At 33.6% G+C, this 12,156-nt stretch overlaps 2 protein-coding genes across 5 annotated transcripts in view; one reads left to right on the top strand and one right to left on the bottom strand.

The window, feature by feature from the left end:
• Positions 1–12,156, top strand: part of MCPH1 (microcephalin 1) — a 126,495-nt gene that overhangs the window by 56,149 nt on the left and 58,190 nt on the right. The window lies entirely within an intron of this gene.
• The window catches only part of ANGPT2 (angiopoietin 2), a 44,158-nt gene that overhangs the window by 10,569 nt on the left and 21,433 nt on the right, over positions 1–12,156 (bottom strand). Inside the window, exons 2-5 of one of the 3 annotated variants that reach the window (XM_035321160.1) lie at positions 10,931–11,086; positions 8,725–8,846; positions 6,670–6,902; positions 4,258–4,385 (exon numbers count right to left, since the gene is read on the bottom strand). In XM_035321160.1, coding sequence (XP_035177051.1) covers positions 4,258–4,385; positions 6,670–6,902; positions 8,725–8,846; positions 10,931–11,086 — 639 coding nt within the window. Of the gene's footprint in view, positions 1–4,257; positions 4,389–6,669; positions 6,903–8,724; positions 8,847–10,930; positions 11,087–12,156 lie in introns of all 3 variants that reach the window. The other 2 variants (XM_035321159.1, XM_035321161.1) reach the window with 2 other exon arrangements.

Below are 12,156 nucleotides of genomic sequence, written 5' to 3'. Positions count from 1 at the left end.
TGTGGTTGTACACTTGCCCCCTTGAACTAGCTAAAATGTTAATATTATTTTTACTTTAATTAAGCATCACACTGTGAAACATTTTGCTTTCAGGCTTGACTGGCAATCTGGAACCCTCTTTCACAAGCCCTCACCTATTTAGCTTTGCTCATAAAATCATTCCTGTGCTCTCCAGATCATTTTGCTAGAATAATTTATATTAAAATATTTACTGTGAAACTAGGAACTTCAAATTTACATACACTCTTGTTTTCTTATTTGGAAAGGTATACAGTAAATGAAGAAATATTACAGCAAAGATTGCATAAAGAAAAATAATTATGTAAGTTGATTTGTTACTTTTTACTAAAATACTTAAGTTAATTTTATATATTCTGAAGTATTTTTAAGGATGGAGATAGGCTATTCGGTACATTGAAGATTAAGGGAAAGATTGGCTTAGTTTAAAACAAACACAATAAATTGCTGTGTCAGCCCACAGAGGGAAAAAATTCTTAATGATGTATGCGAAAGATGCAGGGAGAGGAAGTATTTATTTGGACTATAGATTTTTCTTAAAAAAAAAAAATCTTCAATCTCCAGTAAAATGATATGCATAGGAGGCTTTCTTTCACTCTTATTACTAAAACACAACTCTTCTGACCTTTCAGCCTATCTGAGGTTTATGTTCAAAAGGAAGAAATGTAACATTTCATAGAACTAGCAAAAATAGATACCAAGATTAGAGAGGCAGCAGGAGTCTTCAAACAGATGCCAAAAAGAATAAAGAGATTAACATCTCAAATTACAACAAATTGGCAGGGAGTATATTTGATTTATCTTGTAAACTGCCTCAGTACTTACAGTTCTGGCAGCTGTAGCACCAAGACAGCTAAGGTCAGCTGTTTTTCACCATCAGCTGAGGATCAGTGCTCAATTTTTGAAAAAATTGTAAGGTATGATATATAACAAGAAATAGTCCCCATTCCAAAGATATAAGTGTTTTCAGACTTACTTTCTGAATGGTAAGACTCTGGCTGGGTTATCAGGATGAATAACCACCACAGTTTTTATACCAAAGCAGCTGTAATTGCTACATCTGTGCAGTTTTCCTTTGCATTACTTCTGGCTGCTGTCAGAACACTTCAGAGTCATGATGCTCTCAAATAGCTTTTGATGCTCAATGATTTTGTGCTCTGCTGTCTCTAGCTCCTAGAGATGACTAGGTAAGAATGGCAGCCTTAGTTTCATTGTTCTGGAAAAAAAGAAAGCTAAATGCATAGTTTATACTACTATAGTATACTATTATAATTAAATATATATATATTATATATATACTATGCTATTATATATATTATATATTATTTTAAATATATGTAATTTCACCTAATGCCTATTACCCACTAAAAGGTGAGCAAGATGATGAGACTTCCAAATCTCAGAAAAAAAAAATAATAATAATAAATAAAACTCATCTGTTTTGTATTGGAGAAGCTACACATATGACTTTGTTATTGCTTGGGGTTGGAAACACTTCGTTTATGTGTATTTTAGATCTACTGTTTGTGGGATGGACCCCTTTGGAATGACTAGCTAGTTGTCTATATGATCACTGGTTAGAAAAAATATGCAAGCCCATTTTTGTTGGTAACTTCAGACTTGCCCATATCACTTTCTGCAGGAAAGTTTTGGTTAAAACAAAGGCCTTAGCTTGGAAAGTGTGTGAGTTCTGGGGTGGAAGGTCTGCCCAGAGGGGGGTGGGAATGAGGAATAGCTCAGCCATTGATTTAAGATTTGGGATACCATGTTGGTAATAGTTACGGTAACAGTTAACATACTGGGGTCGCCCAGGCTCAGACAATCTGTCTAATTAACAGAAGGAGGTTAACTGCTTTAAACATTAAGTTATTGACTTTTGTGGGTTTGCCTCTGCCATTTTTCCTTGTGTCAGCAGTCTCCTGATGTTTTTCCTCCTTGTTTTTAAAAGGACTTAGCTTTTGTCCTGCTGCAGAACAGGAAAGCTTAAAAGCTCAAAAATATTAATGGAATGAAATAATTGTTCTCCTTTCAGCTCATACTCAATTCTTTGGTTTTGTATTGTGATGGGAGACAAATTAGTAGAGTGGGATCAGTTACACAGATTATACAGAAGTTGTTTATAAACTTGTTGAAAGGTCAGAAGGTGTTACAAGAGGAAAAGATGAAAACATAAACAGCAGTGCAGCACTTCTGGCAAATAAAAAAGGTCATTCTGTTTCCTGGTCTGAGTGGCCATAAACAGTTGAAAATGGTGTAACGTGTTGATTATCCCTAAACCTTCATTTCCCTTGACAACACCACTTACACATCTGTATTTGTATTAAAATCTACATCAGATTAGAGCTTTATAGTCTTAATTTTCACTTCAAATAGCAATGAAAGTTTTCCCTTTCTTTTTAATTGTCTTTTTTTGTTCTATACAAAGTGGGCAGAATAATATTAAAATAATTTAATGTTAATAATTTAAATAAATGTATAATTTAATAAGTTCAAACTATTTTTAACTTAGTGAATCACCCTACTGTCAAAATGTTGGGAGTTGCGGGTTGGCTAAATATTTTAGGCCTCTATGTTCAAATGTGAAGTTTTTAATATTGTACAGTCTCAGAAATTTGCAATTGCACTTTTGTTTCAGAGGTAGAGTATTTTAGATTTTAGTTTTGTAGAAATGTGAATCGCTGTAGATTCTCAGATCATATAAATTGCCTAAAAAATTATGGCTTTGCAAACACATTGTTAAATTCCATAAAATACCTACTTTTTTATAAGGAAATGTCTGCAATATGAAATAATAAAATAAAAACATTATAAAATTTAGTGTTTGACTAATACATTAAGCATTTTTTTTTTTATATTCAGACATTCCTTTCCCTCCTCAGCCTACTTTATCTGACAAGTTGGAAACAAACATTCATCATCTGATCCCCAGACTTCAACAAGCTTATTGTAGCTTTGGTTCTTTGTCCTCACAATCCACCTGGGACTTTTCTGCCTTCCAGGTTTTATTTTGTACTGAATTATACTATCCAAAATTTTATTGTTTTATTTGACTCTAGCAGATGGAGCATTCAACCTCTGTCAGGCAACCAGTGTATCATCCAGTCACTGCCCATTTTGCTCATTTGTCTGCTATGGCATTGATTTAACTGATGGCACATTGATTTGACTTAAACTGACAATGAAGTTAATTTCAATTAAGCACTGAAAAATGCATATTATTTTTTTTCAAAATAAATAAATCATCCAGAGAGGATTTTAAACTCATCTATAGTGAAAACACTGCAAAACCTCACCTTTTATTTAAATCATGGCAGTGTTTCCCAGGATAGATGTCTCTGTTACCCTGTTTCTGTTATTCTGATCTGATTGCTAATCTAATTGCTAATCTAATTGTTACACAACTGCCCATAAAACACCATAAGAAGCAACTGGATCCCATACGTGGGTCCAGTACTTGTAGAGTGCTTACATGATTACACATCCCTGAGTGCTCTTTTTCTGAAGTCTGATTTTACCTCCTTTCACTACCTGGAGGGAGTTGGACATGTGAAGGATCTAAGAACAGTAGTGGAGGTTGCTGGCCCTCCTGGCTGCCTCAAGTGCTAGCTTTGGCTTTCCATTGAGGAAAGGTATTGTGGCCTTGAGCTTGAGAAAACTGCAAAGGAAGAGCTAGTTCAATGTAATACCTGATGAAAAACTGTATTCTTTTAACATCCAAAAATAAACTCTCTGTTACAGTACAGTCAATGGGTGTCATGGCTATAAAATACTCACACCTGGTATACATTATTGTGTCTTGGTCATGGGACAGGAATATCTTCCAAGGAAAGGTCTATTTTATTTGAGGACTTTCATGCATTTTAGGCAGTCAATGTGATCTGTCTCTCTGATTGCATAGGGCAATTGTATTGGAGTTAGAGATCTGATAAAGAAATAAAACACTATATTGATTTTATCATGCTAACCATGTGGAAACTATGAGGAAAAGAATGAAATTCTAGGATGCTGAAGTGAACAACAGCAATGCTTGTTCATTTCAGCTGAGCCAAGATTTCACCTGAACCGCTTTTATCTTCCTTTGAGATACTCAGATCTATGTCATGAACTGCCCATTCAAAAACAACAACAACAAAAATCTAGTAAAGTTCACATTACCTTGTCTTTAAAATAGTATATTTACTAGATCAAATAACTTTTTAGCACATACTGTGCCCAGGTAGCACTTTATAGCCATCCTACCTTCTTTTCCTGTGCAGTGTTAGGAACCGTTAAGGTGTAGATTCCACTTGTTGTGAGTCCAGATTTGAAAGCTTCAGCACAGTCTTTGAAGCTGATTTGCTCCTCTTTAGCTATGAAGTTGTTCTTAGCTGCTAAAAATGCAATAGAAATGGAAGGCGTTAAGAGAAGATGAATAAAAGTTACTAAGAAGTGATTACTGGTGTAATCAATTTATAGCTTTGCAGTCCCAAAAATATGCCTAGTCCTGAAAGAAATGTCAGATTAAGGTATTGTTGTGTGTTACTTTAGAGGCATTACTCCAATGCAAGCATGACTGCTTGATAGGTTGAAAAGTGATGGCACCTATTAATATTAAGAATAAGAATACTTAGGATATAGCTTTCAGTTTAGCAATGTCTGCTTCCATTGCCTTTAGATTGCATGACAACCTCTACCTGCATTAACTGTTACAAACATATCTAACTAGCAAATTATTGTATTAAAACTGACCAGTACTACAAAATTGTGAAATCTAACAGAAGAGTTATTCTATCTTTTGTAATTTAGCTGACTGGAGTAACTACAAAGTTTTAGCTAGGTTTTTGCCCCATGCTGAGCAGGAACAACTCTGCATGTACCAAGCTGAAGCTTGGCAGTTCAGGCCAACCCACTAAGGAAACATCCCTTCTGGAATTCATTTCTGTAAAAAAATACATTTTAATATGCTTAAGCCTTCTTGTTTTACAGAACAATCTAAGGCTCATCTTTTTGCCTCAGTTCTTTATTAACTATGGAGGCTGGAATTTCCTGGCATTTACCCTGCTGACTGATATTTCATATTTGATCCTTCTGGGTTTGGTTCTGTGTATTTTCCCTTTTAATCTAAGAAGCACAGCCAGTTTGTACAAAGTTTTAGGTGCTATATAAATACATGCATGTATTACTGTTGTTTAATGTTATGTTCTCTTTAGCTCGCTTATTCATTACTTACCTGTTTTCATGTTTTGCCTTAAATACAAAAATAACACATTCAGTGTTTTAATTGCTTTTCCACACTCTATTGTTTGTAAACTGTCTTAGAAGCTTTCCCTGCTAATTTTGTCTTTTTGGCAAACATTCATTATTTTTTCCACTCTGGCTTTAACAGTGTTGTAGCCAACACAACTTTGACTTGTTTACTTATTTGTGCACTAGCGTAGCAGATAACATCAGCAGGAACATGTACAGCCTTGCTAATGGTATTTATTTAAGGGGATAGTGCCAGTTACTAACAAAAAAAAAAAAACTTGAGATTTCACTTTGTTTAGAAAACTCTACATCATCATATTATTTAGGACACTATCAAAAGTGGGCACTTCTGAACATCCGTTTCCTTTTTTTGTGAGCTAACAAGAGTAATGCAGTATAGTCCATCTATACTGTCTTTTATGTTGTAATAGTAACCATTGTGAAATTTTCTTGGTATTTAATTTTAAATCCTTTTTTAGGGGTTCTATATTCCTGTGGATTTCTAGTCTAGATTACTTTGCAGGCAAATATGATAGATTCATTACTCTTTTATGTAGTACATCTTTAACTTCTAAATTTGTCAAAATTTAATATCAGACATGAAGTTTCAGATTTAAAAAAAAAAAAAAATGTTCACATGTTTAACTTATACTTATCCATAACTTTCAGCTTATGGTCTATATGTTTTTCTATGGAGCATGTGAACCCACCTGGGAAGTGGAAGCTTATGCTTTGATGCTGGGCTGCCAGGCATATTAGGGATGAAGCTATTGCCTATAAAAGTCGTTAGGCTGACTGATTTTTAGGATGAATAGGGAAGTCTCATTGAAAGACTGGAGAACCTGCTGTCCTGGGCTGGTTCGTTCTGTGGTCTGGGGCTTACATAGGTGCTAAAATCTGGGCCAGTGTTGATGATTTAGCCTTTAACAGCCACTGTGTATTGTCCTTTCTTTGATCAGCTCTACGTTGAACAATGTGTACGTTGAACAATGCGAGTGTACGTTGAACAATGCGAGGCGGCAGAAGTAATAGCTGTGAGCAGGAATCAAAGCTATGATCTTGTTTTATGTAGTCTAGCCTAGAGCTGTGGCTAAGGGAGAGTGCACTGCCAGGTGAATGAATGCCATGTTGGATGAATACTTGGCATCACTGTATTTTGTTGAATAACTGGAGAACTGGGCAGACAAGCCAATATAATTCATAGAAAATGAGCAAAATAATGGAAATAAACCACATAAATATTTTTCCCCTAGAAAAATAGGTCAGTAAGCTCAGATGCAGAATTTAAGGCAAAAAAAAAATAAAAATAAAAAAATTTTTGAGAAGCACAAGTGTGAAAAAAAGGTTGTTTAGCTTTAGAGGTAGTAATGTATGCAAATTGGGGAATGTAACTTAAATTACATAAGCATGTATTCTTTTACTTACAGTTTGGTGTTGATATCATAGTAAGCAAGTTATGAACAGTCTCCATCAAATCATGTTGCTGTTTTTGCAGAACAGAGTTGTTTACCGTGGCTGTAACTAACTGCTTTTCTAGTTCTTCTATAATGGAATTCTGTCTGGCTACTAGGACCTGAAGCTGATCTTTTTCATCTTTTATTGACTTCAGCTGAAGTGTGTGCTTGTCTTCCATCTCAAGAACTCTTTTTTCTAGAAAGCTAAATAAAAAAACTACAATTAGGCTCTTATGAAACAATTCTGAGTTGATGTAAAGAGTATTAAGCCTGTTGCATGTATGCTTTCTTTTATTATAGAACCAGTTGGTACATAAATAATACTACCTGGTATAGTCCGTATGACAAACTTTTGAGGTATAGCAATTGGATCCTGATTTGACATTATGAAAAGAACGATATAATTTAATCCTGAAATGAGGATGGTAATACTAGAAGTACAGGGAGAATCAGTATGAAACATATGTAGACCCCAAGTAACCATTACTTATGACTATGCCAAAGTAACCATAACTTATGACCATTACTTATGACTATGCCATTACTTATGCCTTGAATATCATTCCCTCAGAGGTTAAGCATATTAGTGAAGGTTTTCATGGTTTTCACCCTATGAATAGAAAAAAAATCTTCTAAAGATGAACCTTTGAACTTTTCATGTGTCTTGTGTTATAATAAATATATATATATATATAAAATATGTAGAAGTATATTATATTTATATAGGACAGTATATATTATTTATAATATATTCTAGCCTTTAAAAATGGAAATGTGCAAATAGTTCCTTGAAGACATGTTACCTATCTCTAGTTCTGGAGCTGGTATGAGTAGGTGATTGGCAGGAACGTTATTGCAGTGGTTCTGATACGTATCATGAGAGGTAATGTTAAAAGATGCTTGACCAGAAGGGAAAAGTTAGCCTAATATCCATTACTGTTATTGAAAAAACTCTTGAACCTTTTAATTATGTGTTAAGCAGATGAAATCAATGTCAGATCATCTTTTATTAGGTGAGAAATAATGCCTTTGTGTTTACATTTAAAAATAATAACAATAACAATAATAACAAAAAAGAAAAAGAAAAAAAAAAACACTTGCACGTATGGTTCTAATTGAAACATGTTGTCTCTGAAGGAGAAAACTTACCGTTATTTTTGGTTTTGGATTTTGCTATAAACTGTTTATTGCCAAAAGTAAAGTACAGAAATGGATAGCAGAAGTAGTTGGCTTTTGGTCTGAATTTCATAAGACTGACTACTTCTGAAGCTCGTATATGAGCAGTAGTTGACTCTTCTCAACAGGTTAGTAAAAGATAGTGGCCATGACAATAGAATGCATTTCTCTGGTAATAAGATATTAAGGTTTTAGGGCAGCTACAATCTGTTTTCCTCTTCACTTCTCCATCTTCACAGAAGAGTTGTTTGAGGCCTGAAATTAAACTGACTCAAGGAATTGATATGATTGAAAATTAATTAGTTTGGTTTAGGGTAATCTTCAGTACCATTTCCTTCAGTGCCAATCCCAGTACAAGCAGTCCTGGCATTTAGATCAACTTCTGTTGTCACAGAATTAGGGTTTTAGGTTCTAAAAAAAATCTTAAACTCTGAAACATTCGTCCCTTAGTGTACCATGAATTTTTTTTCCCCTGTGTGGAGTATAACCACAAATTTTCTCTTCAAGGATACTTTAAAAATCTCTTCAAGAACTCTTCAACGTAGATTAACCGAAACAAATAAATTTACTAAAATTAATGATCCTACCATAACAGAAAGTTGATGCTACTGTATAGAAGTGTATCTATAAAAATAAGAATTTACTATGGTGGATGAGGAACATATGAGGAATGAGAATCTACAAATTTTATCAGAATTTTGCAATTTCTAAAAAGGAAAAATTGAAAAATGTTAGTAACAATTTCAGCATAAACAATTTAAATATCCACATTGAAGATAAAAAAAAAAAAAAAGATATTTAAAGGGCACTTTAGGGAATAATATTTTATCAAATCGATATGCCAACTTACCTGTTTTTTTCTTGTAATTTAGTTATCTCATTGGTCTGATCTGAAATCTGTCTTTCTAATTTATTTGTTGAAAGAGAGTGTTCCAAAAGCTGAAGTTCAAGTCTGGTTGTCTGGTTTAATACCTAAATAAAATGTATAAAAATATTTGCAGATCAAGATACATCTTTTAAACTGATTGTAATATCTTCATACTGTGAAGTCATGCAAATCTCTATGTAAGTTTCTAATTCAAAGTTTTCTTTGAACACATTTGGGCATAAATGCTCAAAAAATTAGAATTAAGTACAAGACAATTCATTGCATGAATTTTGTTGTTCAACTACAATTGATCATTGGGAGTTCTTCAATATTATGTTGCATTTCTGATCAGTGATTGAGAGTTACTATGACATTAGTTTTGCTGTCATGTCTTCCCCTCTGTTATAATATTTTTATTTCATTACTGCCACTATTATGGTTGTTAATCAGAGAATAATTTGAGTTGTTTTCTCAACCTAGTGTAGGAAGAAATCACTTTCCGTCTCTCTCACTGGTTAAAATCTTGTCCCAGTGGTTCCCCTTTAGCAATTTTCCGTAATCCCAAATTACATTTTGAAGTGTTTGTTATGTGACCACACTTTTGTTGACTCATTCCTTGCATTATAATTTTACCTCTTTTTGTATGTATTCTCTACTATCTAAATTTATTTGCATCTTTAAATGAAGAACTTGGGAAACACAGAAGGTGCTTTTTGTTTGGTATTGGATTGCATTACTTTGAGGCATGTTTTCTAGAAATATTTATTCATTGTTTTAGAACAGCTTTTTTTAATTCTGTAGAATTTGGCTTTCGTTGGCAGGAAGAATTGATTACTCATGTCCTTCATGTTAAACAGTCATTCAGGACATGATTTCACACTTAACTGTAATTGAAAATTATTGCCAAAAAGTAAGTGTCCTTGAGAGAGCAATTGTTTGGTTAATTTCCTTATGTTGTTAATTAAGACCTTAACCCAGCCACCGCTAATTTCAAGCAGAGAAGGAAAGTTACAGTCATGGTTTTCTTCCTGTAAGCAGAAAATAACTAAAGAATTTCCATAAAATAATTACTGTCAATGAAGAAGTACATTTTCTCAGCATGTGCAAAATACTGGGCTCCCTAATAATAAAGTCAGAAAGTTGAATTCAGCAAATTTGTGAACTGTGAACTATGAGTTTATCAAAAAATGCACAAAGGCTTATTTTAGGTTAAAAAAATACATAATTGGATGAATTATACAGATATAAAAACGCCTAGAAAGGATTTGAGGTTGTGTGCACTATTTATAAAATATAAAATGTAACGTGCTACATACTATTTTCACTACTTGTCTGGGAATTATGTATCTGAACTTTTCTACCTACTTATCAAAACTACGAATACACATCATTCTACATTTGTTGAACTTGTCCTTAATTTAAGTAGAACATCTTAAAAATTTGCATTTTATTTCACAGGATCCCTTATTTTAGTTAATATTTTCAATTAAAGCAATAATTAAAGATAAATCTTTTAATATTTTTGTTTGAAATTGTTTAGAGAATAACACATACAGTAGGAAAGTTTACTTCTGTGTGAATGTACATTTCCAGTAGCTACCTCCTAACATTTTTTCTTGATTCATCTCTAGTTGGTTTGTTTATCCCTCTGTTAAATAAAATGCATTGTGCTGGCAATGAACTGTTATTCCACTTACAGCATCTATGAAAAGAGTCTTTACAAAGATTTTTTTTTTTTACAATAAATGTTTAAAAGTTCAAAAAAAAATCAAACAAAAAAAAATAAGGTTAGCTTAGCAAATGGAACAAAGACTGAGTGGTAAGGAACTGTTAGCTAAGATCTGGTGGCAAGAGGTAAATAATGAACAGAGATATACAACAGGGGTTGCATAAAAGCATACTCTTACTTGTTTGCTTGGACATACACTAATATTTTCACGTACATTATCTTTAAACATACTTCTCTAGACACACTTCAAATCCTTCCATAATGGAAGTCTTTCAAGTGAGCTTGAGATACACCTATAAGTTGCCAAATATTATGGTTTTCTTAATCTGGGGTAGAGCTGTTGATGGTATTGGTTAACTTTTAATTGTGGAACTGCAGAGTGTAACACTAGACTGTGTTAAGTGTAATTATAGGTATTTGGGAAGCAGAAGCATTTTTAGGTTGAAATACTTTACTTACTTGTGCTTCAACATCTGTTAATTTGCGGGTCTGTTCAGCTGTTTGATTTAGTAAGTTTGTGCCTATTTCAATCATTACTGCAGTCTGGTTCTGCACTGCAGTTTGCTGGATCTCTACCATTTCTTTCTTCATACTGTCTTGGATGTAATTCTCAAGCTACATGGGAAAGGAAAGAGAGAAGAAGATAGTTGCATTCTTTAAATGTTGGAAGGGGGGTGGTAGTACAGTAAGCCTGCTGATTGCCTTGCTAAACAAATTTGCTTTTTGTCCTTGTCTGTTATCCATTTAAGTGAAGCTTCCCAACATTAAACTCTGTCAGAGGAAGGGCAAATATGACAAGGAATGTGTGGCCACCCATTTTCTAATGGCAAGAACACAGATATGCTGGAGGTAGATAGAAGGCACAGCGGTGAGAATGCTTGCAGACACTGGGAACCTCTTCTGTGTTAGTGCTCCCACCATTGTAACCACCAGAGGAGCTTCACCAGCTTTGGCAGCGATGGGAATTTTTTTAGAAGACAAAAGCTTAGGAGTTTAGTCATCTTCCTGTATCTAGACTCAAATATTTTCAAAAGCATTTTTCATCACATGACTAGGAGTCAGAGAGGAGGTCGGATGTCATTTAACACTGTTATGTGTGTATTTTTATCAGAGAGAATTCAAATAAAGACATGAAACAGTAGGAAAACCCATAAATACTTTAAATTCCTGTTATTTCAGAATGTAAAAACTCTTTTAAATACTTGATTCCAAAGTCATTTTTTTTTTTGCTAAACCAATGAGGCTTTTTGGGTAGATATTTCATAATAGAATACACGACTTTCAAGGAAACCAAGGAAACCATTAGCCTGTCATGAAGTCCTTTTTTGCATGTATCTGGATTATCCAAAACAGTCTGATTTTTCTCAATGCTTCTTTAAAATCATGTTCTGTATAACTCTCTAAATATTTCATTTTACTTGCATTTGCAGATGTTTGAACTCTTAAAAATCCAGGCCACATGATTTTTGCTGTTGTTGTTGATATGGGAAATTTCTAGAATCAAGTTTCTACTTCAAATATCAGTGATGTCATATTTCTGCTGGTATATTACTTTCAAATTTTAGTCTCACTGATGTCTGCAAAATTATGTGTATACTCAGTTTTTCAAGTGTACTAATAAATTGTTACTTAAAATGGTTCCAGAAAATGTTAAGCATTGAAGAAAAACAACCTTGAGGAACCTT

This window comes from Oxyura jamaicensis, chromosome 3 (assembly GCF_011077185.1).
Source record: "Oxyura jamaicensis isolate SHBP4307 breed ruddy duck chromosome 3, BPBGC_Ojam_1.0, whole genome shotgun sequence".
Lineage (NCBI taxonomy): Eukaryota > Metazoa > Chordata > Aves > Anseriformes > Anatidae > Oxyura > Oxyura jamaicensis.
This window is presented reverse-complemented; position numbering and strand designations above follow the sequence as displayed.